At 38.7% G+C, this 21339-nt stretch overlaps 2 protein-coding genes across 2 annotated transcripts in view; one reads left to right on the plus strand and one right to left on the minus strand.

The window, feature by feature from the left end:
- SPRYD7 (SPRY domain containing 7) overlaps positions 1–21339 on the minus strand; it is a 121739-nt gene that overhangs the window by 27116 nt on the left and 73284 nt on the right. The gene's annotated exons all lie outside the window — the stretch shown is intronic.
- KCNRG (potassium channel regulator) lies at positions 103–4776 on the plus strand. The gene is made up of 2 exons (XM_021526625.3): positions 103–778; positions 2627–4776. Exons 1-2 carry the CDS (start codon positions 201–203, stop codon positions 2877–2879), a joined length of 831 nt encoding a protein of 276 aa, XP_021382300.1. The 5' UTR covers positions 103–200; the 3' UTR covers positions 2880–4776.

Genomic DNA, 21339 nt, shown 5'->3' on the forward strand with positions numbered 1-21339 from the left:
CAACCAAACCTAGCAAACAAAACTATTGTACATGATATTTACATCTTTGTTGCCTGGGAATCCTGTTGCTGCTCCACACCTCACTCCAAACACTTGCTAAAAGCATGCAATGGTTTTTGCAGCTGCCTTGCAGTTTAGGAAAGATCAAGTCACAGACATGTAGATCAGAGGGCTACGATTCCTGAGTGGCTGAGGCAGCCATGAGTAGTCGAGAGGTGGTCGTTCTGAGTGTGGGAGGTGTGAGATTTGTAACCTGGGCTTCCACCTTGCAGCAGTTCCCTGAGTCCAGGCTGGCACGGATGGTGAATGATGATGACCGGGAATTTAAACTGGTGAATGGAGAGTTTTTTGTGGACAGAGATGGAGCTTTGTTTAGTTACATCATGGACTTCTTGAGGACTCTCCAGGTGTCCTTACCAACTGATTTCTCAGACTATCAGAGGCTGCAGAGAGAAGCAGAATTCTATGGACTCTACCCCCTGGCCAACCTCCTGAGCCAAGAACATTTGCTGAAGCCAAGGCTGGAGATCTTGGAAGTGCATTTTTCTCTCCAAGAAATGCAGGCCTTTTTCCGGATCTTTGGTTCCTGCAGTACCACCATTGAGGTACTAGCTGAGCAGATCACTGTGTTTACAGGGCAGCAGTCAGGACAGGGCTGGAGCAGCCCTTTTCCTTCCCAGAAGCCACTTGTTCCACTTCCTGTGGAAAGACCCTCTCATCACGATCTGGTTTTTCTGTGTGGTACTGAGTATTCTGCTGGTGACCAGTTCGTGGCCAGGTACTGTCCCTAGAGTGACTTCTCATTACGCACGTGTCTTTGTGACTTGCAGTTCATGAAGTGCACGCTAGCAAAGCTCATTTTAAAGAAACTGAAAGAAATAGGTTTCCTTCTTTCTGTTCAATGTTATCTTTTTCTAGGTTTTTAAACACCCAGTTTAATTTGTTACAGCCTTCAGTTCTTCAGTTTCCTAAAATACTGTTCTTGATGTTTGTTTATGAGTGCTCTTGGGTTTTTCTCCCTGCAATTTCCTCCTCACTCACTTTAGAATTTCACAGTATCACCTTCTACAGAACATGAAAAACAGAGTAAAATGAATCAAAGGAAACAAAGTAAAGAATTAAAGTACTGGTTGGAAGCCTAAAATCTCCACTAGCTTATGGTGCAAAAGGCTCTTATATGGAAAACAGGAAACAGAGAATGGCAAGAAGGGTTAAAATCTCCAGTGGAACTGAGACAGCATTTCAGGGACTAGAAAGCTTTTGTAGAGCTTTTTATTAGGGGGAGGGAGAAAAGACAGATTATTAACTAGATGCTTCACAGTGGGTTTTCTTTGAATTCAAAGCCAGGTTCTGTTTTTATTAAGATAACTGTGTATCAGTAATTTTTGTGATAGCAGTATCGTATTCTAATGACTACTTAGATTTCTTAAACTATCTTTTGCTGGATGTCTCTATTGTATGGAGACATGTTCTTACTGTATAAGAAAATATTAACCTAATTTGTCCTTTGTGGCTGTTAGAACATCTGGAATTATGTGGAAATTTCACTGAAATATTTCCAAAAATATTCTATTTGAATATATGAACCAACACAGCAGCCTTTTGATTATTTTTTTAAGAAAATGAAGTTTATCTTTCTTCCAGCTTTCTTCGGCTAAGCAATTACAATAAAAACTACTTTGCATTTGTGAAGCAATATATATGTTTGTATGCCAAACCTTAACTTTGTAACATATTACTAATTTTAATGGACTAGCAATTGGTTGAGTAGGTTATGGCAACTTTAGTGGGAAAAATATTTCTGATTTTTAAATTTATTTATTCAGAATTGGTAAAAATTTCCCTTTGCAGCTCAATAGAAAAGCTGTTCTTGAGTAATGAAACAAATCAAATTTGATTATGTTGCCTTGCTGAATTTCTATCTCCTTAATCTTTGAGGTGACATGGACTTTTTTGCCTTTCTTGTGCTTTCCATGAATGTTTGCTGTATTTGCCTGTGAACTGTGGAACAGTCTCCCCTGTCAGTTTATATATTTTGTAATAGTATTTTTACCTGACCTCTGCTCCTAGGAATGTCTGGATAGATTCTTACACTGTACTTTATATCAAATAAAATCATTTGAGGCCATGTGGAAATGATTTTCATATTTGTTACCACACGACCTGCTGTAGAAGGTAACTTTGCAATAAATGTCACTGTAGAGAGAGATCCTGTGTGTTGGAGAGTGATGCTCTTGGGGTGAACGTGACTCTGCTGTCCACCATTTACTCTTGCCTGAAAAACTTGCAGCATTGCAGAGCCTGCTGCTTTCTTTTCCTCTGTTGAGTGAGACAAGATGCAGGTTGTCATAGGCATTTCTTAAAAAAGTAAGTGTTTTGGTGGGGGGAGGGTGTGAAAGAGAAGTGCTTCTTCCCCAGCAAATAACTGGATGTACTGAGAATTACTCTTAATGAAGGAAAGAGTCCAGTCATCCTTAAAGGAAATAAAAAATATCTGGAGCCTTTGTTGCTATAAACACAGTGCAGCTGTGCACTGTGCAGCTATAAGCACAGTGCAGCAGATCTGCACTGTAAAGAAGTAGTTAAAGTGTGTTGTAACTGCTTTTTTTTTTCCCTCTGATTTTAGGTATGTTTCCATAAAGCCTGATAAGAGAAAGCTGATTAATGGTACTAACGTGCTAGGTCTGCTGCTTGACACTTTACTCAGAGATGGATTTCGCCTCATAGGCACCAGGACAGTTGCCAGTGAAGAGAAGGTTGAATGCTACACTTTTGAAAGGATGAAGAGGGCAGCAGGCCTTGACATCATGGCGAACCAAACCTCAGGGAGCTCTGGGGCAGCACAGGCAAAGAGAAGCCAAGTACAGAAATGGAAATAAAGGCTTTTCCTTCCATGTTTTGAATGTAGAAGAGGGATGTGTTAGCACTAGTGGTCATTTCTTTTTTTGTTTTGGCTTGTTTGAAACTGCAGCTATTGAGGGAAGTAACAAACACATTTTCTTTCAAGTATTTAGGGGAAAAAAAATTGCTTTCTTGCCTTTTACTGTTCTACCTTCTTTAAGTAAAAGAAGCCCAGATTCAATACTGGGTTTGTGGACCATATTTCAGCAATTGCAAGAGTTGTTTTTGTTTTATCTCTGTGCGTAAAATTAACATGAGGACTCATAAAGTATCAGCCATCCCTTCCAGAAAATTGTTTTTATGTTCTGTGCTGATCTGCAAGTAGATTTTAAAAATGTGGTAATACATGAAGAAATAATATCTTGATGCAGCTATCATCCCAACATTTAGAAGTGGCTGGAGGAGGACTGCAAACCCCAAAAATTGATTAGTGCTTCCACTTAATGACTCTCTTGCAGTTGGCTGAGAGCAGTGTAAGGAGAAAGTCCCGAGCTGTGGTGCTATGTGGTTTTGTGAAAGCCATCTCTGAGGTCTGTGAAATAATGTATGACTATCTCTTGCAGAACACTCCTCTGTCCTCTCCTCCCACTCTGATGGCATTAAAATGCTCTTTGGTTCTGAGAATTAAATGATAAAGATCTTTGTGAACAGAAGGTCAGTTAATTTTTAGTGCTTTCACTACAAAAAGGATGAAAATGTGATGAACAGCCCTTCAGATGAAAGTTTATACAGTCTCAAACAAAAGAGTGCAAAGGATTTTTAAGGACTTGTTAAGTACAACACAGTTGGAAGGCTTAGCAGAAGTGGCTTCAAGCCTTGTTAGTCCTGTACAAAGCTTTGTAAAAATACCAAAATTAGCTCAGGTACTGAGAGAGGTAAGTTAATGAAGCTTTATAAATTAAGAATCTTTTGTCCTTCCATCAAGGCAGGGAAAGAAGATAGCAGTAACTTCAGAGATTCATTAGTTGCATCTCAGTTTTCTTGCTGGTAAAATGCCATCTTCCCAAGGCTTCGAACAGCCCAGGAGAACCACTTTGGGCTTTCTTGGCTGACCAATTAGTTCTGGCTTTTCATTAGTTTTAAAATGTGAATGCATTACCTTATTTGCAGCACTTGATAATGGGGGTGGGACTCAGCCATGTGTTTCTTGCCCTAAGGAGTTTCAGTGAAATGGATCTTTCCAGACTGGTGGTGCTACTATTGGACACCTCTTTTCTTTGGCTACTACTGTGAGGCATTTCAGCTAGACCCAAGTTCAGAAGCTCAGCAGAAATAGTGAGGTCCTCTTTGCTTCTAGAGCTGTTTGGTTTGAGAAGAATATGATTGTGAGACTACATCTCCTAAGCTGCTCACAGGTTATGTAATGAATGCAAGAGTGAATGCTTCCACTTCAAATGGGATTTTTTTGGTCAGTAATGTCAGTATGTTCATATTTGTCTTGAAGTAAGATATTTCTTACGGAGAACCATCTGAACAACCTCCCCACAGATGTGGTAGAGTCTCCATTGTTAGAAATTTTGAAGAGGATGCTAAATGATTTCATGGAGGCTCTATTTCACATGAAAGGCTGGACCAAATGATCTTTTGAGTTCCCTTCCAGCCTGGTCTTTTCCATGATTCTGTGGAAACCTTCTGTGAAGGTCTCTGCCAGAAAGCCTATCATGGTGGACTTTGAGGTCAGACCACTGTTGGATGACAGAGCAGACAAGCTGTGTGGGATGATTGTCCCCACAAATTGCTGTTCTGCAGACAGCACTCCTTGTTTGGAAATGATAATGTTGCTTATTGGGTGAGTTACTGGCTGTTTATATTGTAGGTGGAGGGACTAATATGAAGCACAAAACAAAAAAAACCCAAAAAACAAAAAAAAAAACCCACAAAAAAAAAATTACAGAAAAAGTTAAAAAAATAGACTTGAGGCAAAAATAGACATGCCCTAAATGATCACTAACAGCAGTGATGTAAGCTGAGACAAGTTCCAGAACCCCTCACAGTAACAATTACACTGTTTAACCTACCACAAAAGTAGAGACTTTGTTTTCCATGCTGCAGCGGCCACTTTGAAAATTTAAGTTTGGATTCCATTTTTTTTTAATTGAAAATGAAAGAAAAGACAAAATACTTCAATTTTTAAAGAGCCCTAAACTTTTTACCTATGCCATCATCTATGTTCCATGTCTTTGGCAAAGTGAGTGTTTGATACAACCATTTTAGTAAAACTTTATGATGGGCTGAACACATGGGTTAATTTTTATTTAGCACAACATCATTCTGCATTCATCAATGTGTATGCAACATTTGTCTCTGGAAAATATACCAGTGCAAGTTGCTGTCAAGTAAAGAACCATATGTGCTTTACCTCACCCTTGGATAAGTGTGCTATGACTCTGTGCTTCTTTTGGAAGCAAAGCACATGAGCATCAACAAGCTTGTGTTCCCAGAGTTCTTCTAACATTTATTCTTACTTAGCATTTATTCTGAACTGAGAAGCGTCACCTTCTGTCATTTTGTGTTCCTGCAGAGAACAAGATTAGGCTCTTACACAATGCTTTCAATTTGTTGGATTTTTTTGTTTGTTTTTTTTTTTTTAACTGATAGTTCCTTAAATTTAAGTTTGACAGCATGTGTGTGAACAACGTGATAGAAATCTGTTGAAAGTGTCTGACTGATATCAGTAGGATACACATGATTTCAATGGAAGATTGATGGAATAAATTAATTTAATTGAAGCTGGTTCTTCAAGGAAAGCACCTCACTGGATTTCTTTATCCAGAAAAAGGAAGCGGTGATGATAGACCTACAGGAGTTGTGTAGCTTTGAGCTACAACTAAATAGCAGTAATTATGGAGGAACAGGTGAAATTTTATTTTATGTTTATTTGCAGACATGTTTATTTGCAGACAAATTAATATAAAAATAGCACTGATTTACTAGGAGGATCTTCAGATGGCCTTCACCTTGCAAGGTTATTTATGCTACTGCAAAGTGTTGCTGAGTCAGGATGGCAAATTTTCTGTGCCCTCTTTGAAGTGGTATGCAGTATAACCTGCAGGCATCAAGGCAGGAATTTAGAAATAGTGGCCAATGTTTTTACTGCTCCTTCCCTTTTGAAGCCCCAAACAAGCAGGTACGTAGCAGAGAGCAGACTGTGTGGTGTGTACACAGCAGAGTTATTCACACAGAAGGAAACAGCTGTACAAGTGAATTCAGCTGTTAGGATCTACAAGTCTGAGTGATTTTAAAAGCTGCTTTGTCACAACCAGATTATGTGCTAAATTAAGGACTTCCACCCAAACCTTGGCAGGGAATTCAACTCTGGTTTCTCACAAACAATCTTTGCTAGACTAGCAGTGTGTTGTAGGTGACTTGGTTGTGCTTTTACATGTGACAGAACCAGAAGCTCTGATTGCTCACATCTAGCTCTCTTTTTGATTAAATGGGAATGGGATTTTGAGACATTTAGACTTTTATTTTCCAATAAAAGTAATTTGTTATCCCTGACATAATCTGCTTCTTCAAGTCATTGCCAACTTTCTCAAGAGAATTCCTTTTTTTCTTGTGAAGGTGCAAAATTTGCTGATTTCAGTAAACTTCACTGCTGTATTTGCCTTTTTATTCTTCCCTGGATTCAGCAGAAATGTGCAAACTGTTCCACTGCCTGCAATGCTAGAAAGGAGCTGCCACAGTGCTGGGGCAGTCCTGTCCCTCACTCACAATGACCTCTCTATGGTTTTGTAGCAGGCAGAGCCACAGGCGAAAAATAAACTGAATGATGAGGCAGCACCATCATCCTGTCCCACTCACGGGGACTGCAGTTTACATGGCAGGAGGTCATCCAAAATGAGGTGATAGCTTGCGGGATTTGCAAAAGGCAGATGATTCAGAAAAACAATGCCTCATTTGCTTTATATTTTCTCATCTTAATCACTTTTCCCTCCGTTATAATTGCGTGTCATCCTGTGTTTCTATATTCAAGACTGTTAAGGACTTTGCCAGTACAAGCTTGTGATGCTGGTTGGATGTCCCAACAGGATAGAGGTACCACACTTTTTCCATCCCCCTGTTCTTGCAGCGTGTAACTGTGTTGACTTCCTTTTCTAGTGATGGGTGACGTTTTTGGTACTTTTAAGTAACATTTTGCCTGCTTCTTCACACACTGGGAAGTCTCTCATGTTGTACTTACAGGGATGTGTCATTTATTTACCACTTGAATTGTTCAGTATCCTGCTGATACCAGGAAGAACAGAGTCTATTGTGAAATAACTTCTTGTTCTTTGGGTATTGATTTCAATGACAGTTCATGAGGGTTTTTGTTTCTTTGGGAAGTGCAGTCACTACATTCTTATAGATTCTGCAGTTAGCACTCATGTGATTGTATAGATAATTAAGAATAGATATTTAAATAAAGCTCTATAAATTGATACCATAGACTAAGATACTATTTAGATAATATCTTAGATACTAAGACTGATCTTTCTGTGCTGGCCATAGTACTGGGAAGTTTTCTCCTTTACTAAATAATTCCAAACCGTTTTTCACTTACCTTCATAATTGAATTTCATGGAAGTAGTAGAAGATTCTCCCTACAATGCTGTATATGAGGAATTAATAGCCATAGGGAAAAACAATGATGCTGGAATAACTGCATCACACCCAATGAGAGTAACTTCTGTTAACTATGGGGAAACTTTTCTGCCCAGTGGACTCTTCCCAGTTTTTGGTTGGTTTCCAGCTTTCCAATGCTCAAAAATAACTAAATAACTCTGTTAATCTGACCCAAGCAAGGCTGATGTGCTTGTCAGTCTCTTGAGTGCATAAGTCTCAGGTACATCCAGCATAACTTGGGTGGTATTTTGTTTTGATCCACAGCTGAATTCAGTACCAGAAAGCCACCAGAGTGGATCAAAAGTCCTGTTTGAATTCACAACAAAGAGTTCATAACTTTGAATAACTTTTTTAAAAAAAAAATGTTCCTAGATTTTTGGAAAGCGTTACTAAATATTCCTTGAGAAACAAGCTGGGAATTATCCAAGAGGAGGGAGGCGCATTGCCTCTTACTCCTTCCCTCTGATTTGTGCTGATCCATTGCCAGGTTTTAACTTTACAAGGTTTATTTTTATCAATTTTCAACAATAAACAGTGGGACTATCTTCAATAAAAGATTTACAGTGCATCATGAAGAAATACAACTCCCTACCACATATTATATTGATCTATTCCCAAATGCTACTGAAACAGCCTATAAAATCCCAAATGAAGTCCATTGATGGAGAACTTCCTCTCTCTAGTGACAGATGCATATGACTCTTATGTTTTCAGAAGACAATAAAAGGGAAGGGAGTGACTCTGCTTCTTTGACCATATCTTCAGCAGCCCAGTTAAATCTGTCAACTCAATGTAATCCACATAAATAATGAATTTGGGAACCAAGGGAACTGCTAGTGTGTCTGAAAATTCCAATTCTTTGAAGCTGCCTTTCCTGCTGCAGTCAGACCATAATTAGTCACAGAAGGCCTTGTTGTAACTAGTAAATGGATGGACCAACAATGATTTGAATAGTCTGGTTCTGGCTGGAGCCCTGGAGCCCTGAATATTCTCAAATGGGTGGGTGCGATGTAAATCATTAGCCATCATATAAAATACAAATAAATATGACTTCTATAAAAAAAAGTCAGTTTTTTAGACTATCATGTAGCTTATGCTGAAATAATCTCCTGAAGTGTGATCTGATGTGCAAATTTTTGCAAGAATCCTTCCTCCATTTCTACTCTGTTTTCAATCTAATGGAATGGTTCAATAATTGGTGTCTTCTTTCTGGTCAGAAGGATGATGAATGTAGCCCTAAAGGTTGGAAACTGTAATGTGTACAAGTCTGCTGTTAAAATTAATTTAGGAGTTTGCTTTCTAAGCAAGTTACTGTTACAGCAGTCAGATGAGTGCTTGCTGAAGAATTAAATATTGCAACATTGTTCCATCCTGATTCTCCACTGGGAAAAAAAAAGGCAATAGATTGGAAACATCAAGTCTGGGGTTTTACTGGTACTTTGGAGTCAGGAACTGAGTTTTCTTTGAATTTCAAAGGCAGTTTGTAGCTTTCATTGAGGGCCTTCTGAAAAGGCTCGTTTAGCGTTTTTGTTTTTGTTCCCCAGTGATATCTAAACTGAGTAATAAAATAATTGCTGACATACCGGTTTATTGACAATGTCGTATTCAACAATAAACAGAAGGCATGCTGATCCTTCTATCCTTTAATCTTTGTGTTTTTACTATGTCTTCAGTGTGCTCCTCAGCTGGGTTCTGGTAGAACAGAGGAAGGGGCTATGTAGTAAGGGCAGGCAGAGATCCACAGAAGGTGGCAAACTCACTTCCTTCCCATTACAGAGAGGAAGTAAATGAATAAAATCAGGATGGAAAGTGTCATAGCCTTTGTGGGACCAAAGAGACACATCTTACTGTATTGAGGAGAGGACAGAGCTGCCAGAAATGTCAATGCCACTGGACAAAGAAAAGCAGATCTCACAGGGTTGAACAAATGGGTGGGTATACAAACCTGGAAATGGCACAGAATAACATGGACAGGAGACTTAAATGTTCATGAGACTACAGAGATGTTTTTTTAATTTCCAATGTGTTAGGTTAATGCATCTATAGACTATCTTCCAGTAATAGTTCACATAACTGAAGAAAATTTCTCTTTAGGAGCTAATTTCTGTATATGTGCTGTGAAGTGAAACATTGCAGGATCCAGACATCAGATGGATTAGTCATGTTGATACCTCACACCTGGAAACAGAAGCTAAACTTTTGGAAGTCAAATAGATAAACTTTGAAGATCAGAATAAAATCACTGTTTTGGTAGTGCTGGGGTGATAAGCCTACTGAATACTTCCTGGGTATGCCCTGTTGGTGGCCTTTGTTTCAATGCCAGTTGCACTATGGTGAGCACTAAACCTGTTAGTAAGTTCCTAATTTTCCATAAACTGGAAAGATATTTCCTGGAACAGACTGGTTTACCTTTATGGCTTAAGGATGACAGAATTTTCTGCAATTCTATTATCCTTAAGCCATATAATATTTATTTGCTACCTACAGTTGTTCAAAACGTTATCTTCTGAAGATGGCTTAGTACACTGGGGATCTCCAGAACACATTAATAGCTTAAATATGGCCATGTCAAGAATGTAAGCGAAACATTGTATCTGCATGGTCCCTGATGTAACAGAAGCTTCTTCCATCATTGGTTAGGCTAAAACTGCTTTCTTCTCCTATTTAATAAGAATTCTTTGACAACTGAAGTGTGATAGTGCAATCTAGACTTCACTGTCCACATACCGTCCCAAAATCTCTACAAATACATGTTGGAAAAAATGATAGGCAAACAATCATCTTTTTGCAAGATTCATCTTTTGGAGAATCTCTGCTGGAAAACCCAGGCAGGCACAGGAACACTTGAGCGACTTTTCTATTGGCTATAGTTTGCCCTCATAAACTGTGCCACAACAGTGTCTAGTGCAAAGCTATTGAAAGTCGGACCTCTAGAATCACAGAATAGTTTGGGTTGGAAGGAACCTTAAAGACTATCTGGTTCCAACCCCTCTGCCATGGGCAGGGACACCTTCCACTACAGCAGGTTGCTTCAAGCCCCATTCAACTTGCTCTTGAATTCCAGGGATGGGCCTTCCACAGCTTCTCTGGGCAACCTGTGCCAGTGCCTCACCACCTTCTGACCCATGATCCATGCTCTCAATGAGCTTCTGAGGTAGGCTCTGAGATTGAACAGAAAAGCTGAATGTTATGCAAAGTCCAAGAAGGTTAATGGAACATCAGACTGCTATGGTTTGGATCATCTCTGTTCTTTGGAGGGATCTATGCTGACTTATTTTCTACCCTCAGGACCAAGACAAAGCCATCAGTGAAGGATGTAATGACAGTTCTTAGGTCACTTACGGAGTGTTCAGGACATGCACACATATGTGGGTTTTTGTTCTTCTGAAATAGGCAGTGACAAGCACACAGGTCTTATACTGGAGGCAATGATGCCTGCCAGAAAGACCACACAGTTCCTTCAGGCAGAGTGGGTAATAGTGCGGAAATAATTGTTTTGAAAGCTCAGAGCTCTCAGGGCTTTCTAACTCGGTAGTGATAAACTGCTGGCTGAAAACATTTCTTAGTATCCAATCTTTCAGCTGTACATATTTACATTTCTTGAGATCTGGGACAGCCAAAATGAATACTGTACTGGAATTGGCTCACTACCACCTCCCCCATCCTTTTTTAAGAGCTAGAAAGAGAATATCTTTTACATAGAAAAGAACCAGTGCTATAATGATCTAATATACTCTCATAAAGCACCCTGTGACCAAAAGGAGTCAATGAGTGACTAAAATAGAATACACAAATCTCTGTGACAGTTGGTAGGCTTTAACACGTTATAAAACCATTTCAGTGCTTGAAAGGAAGAGGTACAACTTTAAAAACATTCCAAATGTTCTGGTGCAATCACACATTGCCATATGGAGGAAGGAAGCAGGTGAACTGCAACACACAAGGAAGTTGTCTTTTTTTTTTCCCCTCTTTAAGTCTTGTGCTGCTTTGCTGGAGGGCATGTAGGCCTGTAGGGTTGGGAAGCCTATGTGCTTCTGATACCTGTAGCTGGAACTGATGCTTACCTGTCTTGGGGACCTAAGAAGAGTGTGTACAGCCCTGTCTATACAAAGAGAATGCAAAGCATCGAATAGGTCATTGTGCTTCAGAAAACTAATAAATAAATACTTCTTATCAAGATGTCTCTCTCTGGAAGTGTCATTACTGCCATAAAGGCTCTCTACTACACTGTATCTAAATTCCTTTCTAGATGTTTGTGGCAATTCTTACAATTTCAAATTAGCATTTGCAATATTAACTAATACTCTATTTGAGACCCTCTTTTTCAGATGGTAATTCTTTCTGCAGCAGAGATAAAACTTCAGCATCTTTTTGCTCTAGGTGTCAGTATTTGCTGTCATTGGAGGCAGCTTTCATAGAATCAATTAGCTTGGGAAAGACCTCTGAGATTGAATCTAACCTATGACCAACTGAACACTACCTTGTCAAATGGACCATGGCACCAAGTGCCACATCCAAACTTTTCTTAAACACCTTCAGGGATGGTGACTCCACCACTGCCCTGGGCAGCCCATTCCAATATCTAATCACCCTTTCTGAGAAGAAATTTCTCCTAATGTCCAATCTAAACCTTCCCTGGTACAGTTTGAGGCCATTTCCTCTCATCCTGTCACTTGTTGCCTGGACCAACAAACAAGATCTCTGCAATTAGCTAAAAGGATGTTGTAGCTAAGTGGGTGCCAGTTTTTTCTCCCAGATAACAAGTGACAAGATGAGAGGAAATGGCCTCAAGTTGTGCTAGTGTAGGTTTAGATTGGATAGTAGGAAAACTTTCTTCACTGAAAGGATATTTAGGCATTTGAACAGGCTTCCCAGGGAGGTGGTGAAATCACCATCTCTTGGAGAGGTCAAAAGGCATGGGGTGTGGCACTTGGGGATAAGGTTTAGTAGCAAGCATAATTGTGCTGGTTAATGGTTGGAGGTCTTTTCCAACCTTAATGTTTCTGAATCTGTGAGATGCTGAAAAATACAGGAAGCTCCCATCTCTATAAGCTGCCCTAGTGTGAACCACACCTACTTCTCCTGGTGTAGGATGTCCAGCTAAACAGAATGGTACAGAGCTTTCCAGTCTTCTGGTTCTGACTAAGCACAGGAGTATTTTATATGGAATTAGTTCTACAGGATGCCAGAAGTTTATAAAAAATGGTCTCTGACTACCAGCAGAGTAGAGAATATTTGAATGAATACTGAAGGCCAGACACCCATTGGAGTTTCTGAGGGATGATTCTGAGCCTGATTTGACAGTGAGGAGCTGGATTTCTCTGATGAAGCTCAAGGATTCAAGTTACTCAACCTTGCTATAATTTTGGTGCCACATTGTTACTGATAATTTCTCTAGAATTATGGTTGACAATGAATCCAAGAACTGTAGATCACTGTATCATGAAAATTCCAGCTCTGTATGATTGGAATGCCTGGTGTTCCCAGGTCTGAAATGTGCTTAACTTCAGAAGAATTTATGTAGGATAAAATCAGGATCTGTTTTGCAAATGTTCTGTTCCTTGTCTCCATCTAATCAAGGTCTAGCCATGTTAAGAGACTTGCTGACAGCCTAGGACAAGAAGTTAGAAAAGCAAAAGAGCTCTGGTCTTTCTCAAGTGTTTCTGCTCAGGCAAACTAGAACCAGAGGCCAGGTGCTGGTATCACTTGTGACATCTTGAGGCAAGATGTTTTGCTTGCTCAACCCTCTTGGAAGATACACTTTACTTGAGCTGATGAGCATCACGTGTATCTTATGTAGACAGTCTTTAATGACACCACTACACTACACAACAAATGTCTGAACGCTAGGGAGGTCGTGCTCATTCATGGGGTATGCGCAGACATGGAATTCTTCTTAGGCTGAAGCAATTTCTCCAACCAAAGTGAAAAAAACCCAAACCCAACAAACTACAGTTGCTACAGTTTCTTAACTAAACCACTTAACTAAACCATCTTAACAGTTATTGAAGTGTTAATATAAACAAGTAAGAAAGGAAAGTTAGAAAAAATTAATCAAGATTAGTGAAAATACTAATATCATTGGCTAATGAAAATTCTCTGTAGCCACTGTTAGCCTGAAGAATGAGGGTATGGGTTAACACTACTCTAGCACAAGAAATGCAGTGATTGCTTTCACAAATGCTGCTGAAAAATGTTCTATTCTATTGGTACTCATGGGTACTGATGGCTGCGTGCAGTGCCCCCGTATGAATGCACAACACACACACAAAATTACATGTATTTCTAAAGATGCTAGAATTCAGGAGGATATTTTTTAGTTTTGTCTATGTAATACCGAGAGGCAGATGAAAGAAAGTGTCACTGGTAAAGAAGTTCAATATAAATTATTTGGTTTTAACATAAAGGGGGACAGAAATTCCTATCTCAAGGATGTGCCTTATGGGGATTCACAGTAGTTTCCCCAGGCCTAGATGTCTCAAAAGAAGAGCCTACTGAAAGCCTGAGAAACTCAAACACCATAAATCACCAGGATCAAGTGCTATTTTTAAAAAAATCCTGCAGTACACATGAAAAAAAATAGAGATAAAATTAGGATTCTATCAATTATGATTGAAAATGTCCAGTGCTCTGGACAATTGTTCACAGCTAAAGAGAAAAAACTGCAGTTTTAGAGGAGATATATTCATAGCAAAACGTAGTGCTTTTCTCAGGCTACTTACTTTATGCCTGAATAAGCAGAAAATAATGGTATCACAATATAACAGCTCTGCAAGTTATCTCGATGTTCCAAGTGACTAGAATTTCTTAAACAAACTAAAAATTAAAGATACTCCAAGAACCATGAGGAAGTCCTGAAGTTCAACCCTAATTTGGGAATGGAGTAATTACTCCTCAGAAAAGGAAGAAAATTTTATTTTTTCTGAACAGCATAAGTTATTTGAATCTTCTTCATCCTAGAACAGGCTCTTACCTATGCTGTTAATTTATTTGGGGGGGGGGGGGAGGGGGGGATGTAAACTCTTCTGTGAAGAAAACCAAAACAAAAAACCTCTGAAATCCAAAGACTCAAAAAGCTGCTACAAGCACAGAAAGAAAGCAGTCTGAGGGTAGATTGCAGGAGGGAAGAGGCAAGTCCCCTTGCTGGTTGCTGAATAGCCATGAAGTTCTTTAATGCTGCTCCCTGCTTTCCATCTTCAGCAGATTAAGAGAATGTAGGAGAATAAGGCAGTTTAAAGCCACCTTTACTGGTGCTCTCTTCAGTAATAAAATCCAGAATCTGGCATAATAGAGGACTGTGATTCGATTCACAAATACTTCATTATTTCAGTGTTAATCTACTGGAAACATAAGGTATTCCTTAGTGTGCTTTAATGGGTACTTATATTTATTGTATGCTGACTTTACCATTACAGGAAACATCTTAGGAAAAAAATATGCAACATGCAAGGAACTGCACAGTTAGTCCAATAAAAGCAAATTCCACTACCCTTTGAAATCCTACCTGCAGCTTGCTTTCATCTGCTAACAGCAATAGTTATCACTGCCAACAACCTTTGAACAAAATAATTTTGTGACTTTTTTGCACATATCCTTGATTTAACATGAAAGATGGGGAACATCTGTGGGCAACTTCAACAGGGTGTTTTTTCAGAAGCAGGAGATATGAACTTGAATCTCCTCAGGCTTCTGAAACCCAGGTTTTCTGTTTTGTGGAAGAGCCCCCTTGCCTTGAGATTGTTTCAGGTAGTTTCTTAAAACTCTTCTGAAGCATTTTATGGAAGTGTGACAATTTTAAACCAGTTGTTTTGTCCCCATCTTTCCTATTCCCCCTTTTCAATCACAGCATGTAGCCTTACCCTCTTTTTTCCTGCCAGTTGTTCAAAGACATCTGATCACTGATTTTTTTAATGTGTTCTAAGAGTGAGGAAAAGTCCTCCAGCACTGTGGCTTTCTTGGCATCATGCTAGTCTTCTGTGCTGTAGTAGAAAACTAATTGTCGCATCAGTTTCTTCCGCACTGTTACAGCTATGGATTTTCAGTCACAAACCAAATTCCTTAAATGAAGATGAGGCGTTATAACCTTGGCCATACCTGATGCAGAAATAGAGAACTTCTGTATTGTTTACCTCAGAGCAGAAGATGCTGTACCTCTGTGACAGAGCTCTTTCTAGAATCCTTGTGTCAACACAGTACTACATTTCATAGAGTACCTACAGTCTTCCATCACTACATGGATATACAATGACCATTACAAAGGAGATTTTAGGTGCTCTTTACAAAACCTTTGGGGAAAAAAAAAGCCAAAATGCCTAATAAGTATCCTGCAATTGTCAGCACAAAACATTAATTTCATTTTGAAGAAGAATTTCTTCAGTTTCTCAATATATGAGAAAACACTAATTGGAAGTATGCAGCTAGTTGCATTGGTAGCAACTTAGAACATGTACAAAAACAACTTAAAGAAAAGCAAATGTGATTAAAAAACACCCAAGACTCTTGGTAAAACTGTACCTTGTTAAATAGCAGAAGCTCTCATAGATGTGCCTACAAGAGAGTCTCAGTCATTTAATAAGGCTGTACCTGGTTAGTTCACTGCCAGCTTACAAACTTTTATGTTTTAAAGCACTGCATTCTTGACAGAACTTGATCTAAATACTTTGCCTTAGGCTGTAAATGTGATATTAAAGCATGCCAGTCTTAAGGTTTATCACAAGGACAAAGTACTTTTCTACATTTTTACTACAGTAATTTAAAAATAAAAGTCTATAAAGGCATTAAGAAACTGTGTGCAAGCATTCTATTTATCCAAGCATTAACACTTCTCATACACTAGAGATAAAACTTGATTCAAGGTAGTTTTTACAAGCACACACATTTTTCTTTTCCCTACACTTTCTCTATTTGTGATATGGGATTGAAAAAAATTGCTTGCTGAGTGCAATGAATAACTGAATTCAAGCACAATTCCATTCCAGAACGTCCACAGCAATACAACCAACAGGGGGCTGTCTGGCTACATGCTTTTACCAAATCTGCAGTGAAATCCTTTTCCTGACTGTACAACCTACCATTCATACACACTTCCTAAAATTGGTTGAAGAACAAGTCATTTAACAGATTTCATACCTCCAAAACATTAGAGTTCTTGTGCATCTTTGTATCATACTACTGCAAATCTCATATTTTTGATCTGGAAGTTCCATTATAGATGGATAATATAGCTTTAATGTATTTATAGATGTGTCTGAAAATAACAGAAAATGCTTGTTGAAAAAGGGAGAGACTTGTCTTAATAGGAAAGGCATATCACAGCTGCTTCCAGATGCCAAGAAGCTATACCTATATGAGCATTTTTGTGCTGGTTTCGTATGTTGATACTAATCTTCTGTACAAGAAAAGAGATAGATGAAAATGTTTTTAGATCTTTTGATATTGATTTAAAGAGCAGATACGCAAAGTCTGTCTGTAGTACTGTCAAGAAAGGAAGAATGAAGCCCTGAATATTCCTTACAGAGATTTAAGCAATGTAAATGGACTTTAAAACTGAAGTGCCAGTCTCAGGAGTGAAGGGTACTTTCTTGGTGCTGGCACTGTTGCTTACAGCAAGCACATTCAGCTAGCTGAGCTTACTAAAAACGAACCTAAAGTCATTCAGTGAAACCACCAAAGACACATGAGAGCTAGGGTAATAGTGAAGGAAACAAGAAAACTGGTTCCCAAACTTGTCTGGCTCAAGAATCACAAGGTTGTAGAACCATAGTCTTGTATGGCTGAAAGCTGACTATTCTAGCTGGTCAAATACTATAATAACCCATGAAGCTCTTCCTTTGCCTTTATTTCAATAAAACATTAAAAATGTATACATTTGAGACTTTCTATGCTATAATTTATGCCTTATATACATCAATTTTTTAATACTTAAGGCTTATTTGAGTATTTGTTGAGAGATTTCAAAATGTTTTACTTTTAAAACCACTTAAAAATGTAAAACCTGCTAAAAGTATGTTCCTTTATGGGTAATAAAGCCACATACTTGCCCTGCAGAAACGTAGGGAAATGAGATGCTTTCTATCCATGTCTGACTCCTATAGCTAGAAACAGCAGAAGAAAACACTATGGGTATATTATTCCTATCTCTCAAGAGAAACTAAGCCTTCACCTAATATGCACTGTATACTTCAGATTGAAGATACAAACTAGATAAATGCTGCTATAATTAATATGTAATTTCAGAACTTTTGAACATAAAGGTTCAAATTCTACATTAAGATGCAGAAGCAATATAAGGAATTTAATTTTATTTATTAACAAATACAGAGCTATTTATTATAAGTGAATAAAATATGGAAAAAAGTAAGAGTTGCACCTGACAATCATTAAATAACTTCTAACAGAAATAAACTATTTAGAGTGATAAATTATTTAGCGTGATAAATAAGTACTCTGATGACTATTATCCCCCTCACAGAAAGATAAACAATGTCACTCATGCCATTGCATTTTTCCATCTTTTTTTTTTTATTTCTTTTAGTAGTTAAATATTTTATTGCGATACAATTACAACTGCCACCTTAGAAAGGAGATTTGCATACATCTCAGAAGTTTTCCTTCAAATACATTTAAAATGTTTTGTTTGTTTTTTATATGAAGAATTGCTGCTGCTGTTAAACTGGTACAATAGCAGCTCACCACTTTGGGTATATTTCTAGCACTTCTTGTGACTTCTGTGACAATAGGTTGTGATGAAGATAAAGGTAGTCTAAACACTTCAAATCCAACCATTACTGCTAATGTGACTACCTGATTAGAAGAGACTTTCCCCTATACTTAAGATATCATGACTAAGGGAAAAGCTGAAACATTTTCAGATCACTGTATCCAAATTTCTAGTACAGACCACACTCATTTAGCAATTTGCTGTAGGCAGTACCAAGAAAACTGCCTTTGAAATTTGAAGAAAATGGTAGTAAAAGTCCTAAATACTTAGGTATAAGTTACTTTACATTTTTAGAGATGCAGTGCTTACCACTGTACATTAAGAAATTGTTACAATTTAAATAGCTCATTCTTTCTGCAAAATAGATCTTCACAGGTAAATTTATTGTCAAATATGCTAAAGTTCAAACATGTACATTACCTTTACTACATAGAAGATTTTGCACAATGCTGACGATGTTGCCTATAAAAATGACAAAAAAATGGCACACACAGGTGTAATAATGAGTTATATTTGCAAAATGAATCAGTGACAAGACAGGACACAAATCAGAGTATTTTGGAGTTCACAGGACTGCAGAAATAGGCCATGAATAAACAGCACAGAAACTCTGCTTCCCAGCCTGAGCTGGTAACAAGGAAAGTTTATTGCAGATCTGATCTTTAAAAGATGAACAGTACTCACCTCTTCCTCTGAAATCAGAATTAATAAATGCCATAGAAAATTCCATGAGGCAATGCATTACTGTAGTACAGCTACTAAACAAAAGCAGCTAACAGCCCTTCAAGGGCTGTGTCCATTTACCCCTACTTTAAATGTGACATGAACGTGGAGGAACTATCATAGTATGCTACAGTTTGAAGTCTTCTTTAAGAAGATAGGAGACTGTCAACAGACATAACTTCACAGAGTATTTTAATTCAAATGACAACTCCTAAGAAGCTCAGCTACCAATGTGAACCACCAGTGTTTCTTTTAGACACGAGTTTTAAATCAAGACACCTCTAAAGCAAAGCGCAATGTACGTGCTACAGAAACAATGGCCTGGTTACTTGCCCAGCAGCATGCAAGAATACAGGCAGAAAAATCAACATCACATCCAGTTCTTAGGAATTCTCACTTGACATAACCACGAAGACATTGTTTTCTCTACTTACAGCCATTTGTTCCATTGCCTAGAGAATTTTTTACTAATTTCTGCAGCACCTATAGCAGTATCAGGCTTCTTGCTTGCACAAGCCACCGACATCCTCCCCAGCCCAGCACCACAGGCAGACCCTATCAATAGATTTAAACATTCAGTGTGATCATGAAGATTGCTTCATAGTATACTGACACAAGGGGGCAAATGAAGATTGCAGAATCTTAAAGCAGGAGTTATCTAACTTCTTACTGTTTCATTTTGTGATCTTCTTTTTCTTTTTACAGTTATTAGCTTTTGTTTTATCCCCCCCCCTCCACCCGCAAAAAAGCATTTCCTCCTTTGAATTCTAATTCCCCTTATTAGATGAAGCATTTTATTTACTTCCACAAAGACGATGAGAGAACTGAAGAATCTTTCACATGAAGACAGGCTGAGTGAGCTGAGACTCCAGCCTGGAGAAGAAAGGGCTTGTGTTTGTGTGATCTCAGCAATGTTTCCAAATGTCTGCTGGTGGGGGTACGGGAGAGCAAAGACAACATAGCCAGACTCTTCTCTGTCCAGAAATAGGACAAGAGGCAACAGGTAATAAATAAAGTGCATGAAATTCTAGCTGAACAGGACAGGTTGCAGAGTCTCCATCCTTGAATATATTCAAAACTGACTGGACATAGCCTTAAAGAAACTACCCTGTTTAACAAGAGATCTCCCTTACAACCTCAACTATTCTTACTTTGAGATTTCTTTTCAGGACCAACATCCATGAAGTAGCTGAAGGTACTAACAGGCTTGCCCTCTTCGTGGAATACAGTGAGGGGGGGTGAAATTGACAGTGATTTCCCATATGACAGCAAAAGCTACCACTTAACAGTCTGTATTCCCTTCTGGATCTGAAGAGCAGAGAACTTCAGTGAATGGTAGGAAACATCTGAGGAGTGCAAGCCTCTTTCCCTAAGCCTGACTTGCTCTCTTTGCCTCACGCCAGATCCTCTGTGTCAGGCTGCTGCTTCTTCCAATTTCAATAAACAATCAAACCCCAAATCTTTGCCCAACATATTTAAATCCTTCTGATTTTCCAGTTCATCTGATCTAGCCTTCCTGTATTTGTTCTCAGCTCCAACCTTTTAACATCTCACTTTTAGACATGCTCCTAAAACTAGTTGTCTCCACTCATACATAGCTATTAGTCTCAGTTTATTTTCAAGCAGGCCTATATTTTCTTGCCTTTTTATGTGAATTAAGCATCTTTTCCCCATACAGTTCCTAAGCCTAGCAGAAAAAAAGCACCTGAACAGAAAACACTGAGCCTTCCTTTCTTACATCAGGCACAGTCCTTAGGACCCCAGAGCTGCAGCATGAAGTGAGTTTGATCCAGCCACAGTATCTGGCACCACCCATACAGGCAAACCTCTAGAAAATATAACTGCTAATATTAAGCCACCTGTGAACCATGTGAGAAATTTAACATCCTTTTCAAAGGTTTAGTAACTGAATCATATGAGTAGGCCTTCATAAGTACTTGAAGCAGTTTTCTTATCCAGACAGGAACTTTTGGTTCCTCTGTTGAACTCTGGTTCTGCAAATGCTCAAACTGTGTTTTCACCATGTCACTGAACTATTCTATGCTGCTAGGGCCACTGAACAAGGCACTACAACCTTTGCCCTTCTGCTTCTTCCTGCTTCCTGCTATTTCCTGCCCTTGTGCCAGTGATAGGAGTTTGCATGGTGAACCAGAAGGAAGCACTGTCTGTTTCACTCTTCACACAAAGGCCAACATGAGCACAATGAAGTAGTCAGGAAGAAACAGTTTGGCCACTGGACTTTGACAAAGCCATGCAAATAGACTTATTTGTTGTATGCTCTCAAGCCTCTGATCAGCTCTTTAGATTCACATCTACTCATGAAGTCCCTGGGAAAAATCCTTGGTACGTTAAAATACTAGATCTACTTGAACAACTGGATCGATGGGCCT

This window comes from Lonchura striata, chromosome 2 (genome assembly GCF_046129695.1).
Source record: "Lonchura striata isolate bLonStr1 chromosome 2, bLonStr1.mat, whole genome shotgun sequence".
NCBI classification, from domain to species: Eukaryota; Metazoa; Chordata; class Aves; order Passeriformes; family Estrildidae; genus Lonchura; species Lonchura striata.

What these genes read in the sequence shown, in the direction of transcription:
- KCNRG (XM_021526625.3), top strand. Translation starts at nt 201, where the DNA reads ATGAGTAGTCGAGAGGTGGTCGTTCTGAGTGTGGGAGGTGTGAGATTT. An exon ending in GGTGACCAGTTCGTGGCCAG is followed by an intron (nt 779 to 2,626) that starts GTACTGTCCCTA and finishes CTCTGATTTTAG; the next exon opens with GTATGTTTCCATAAAGCCTG.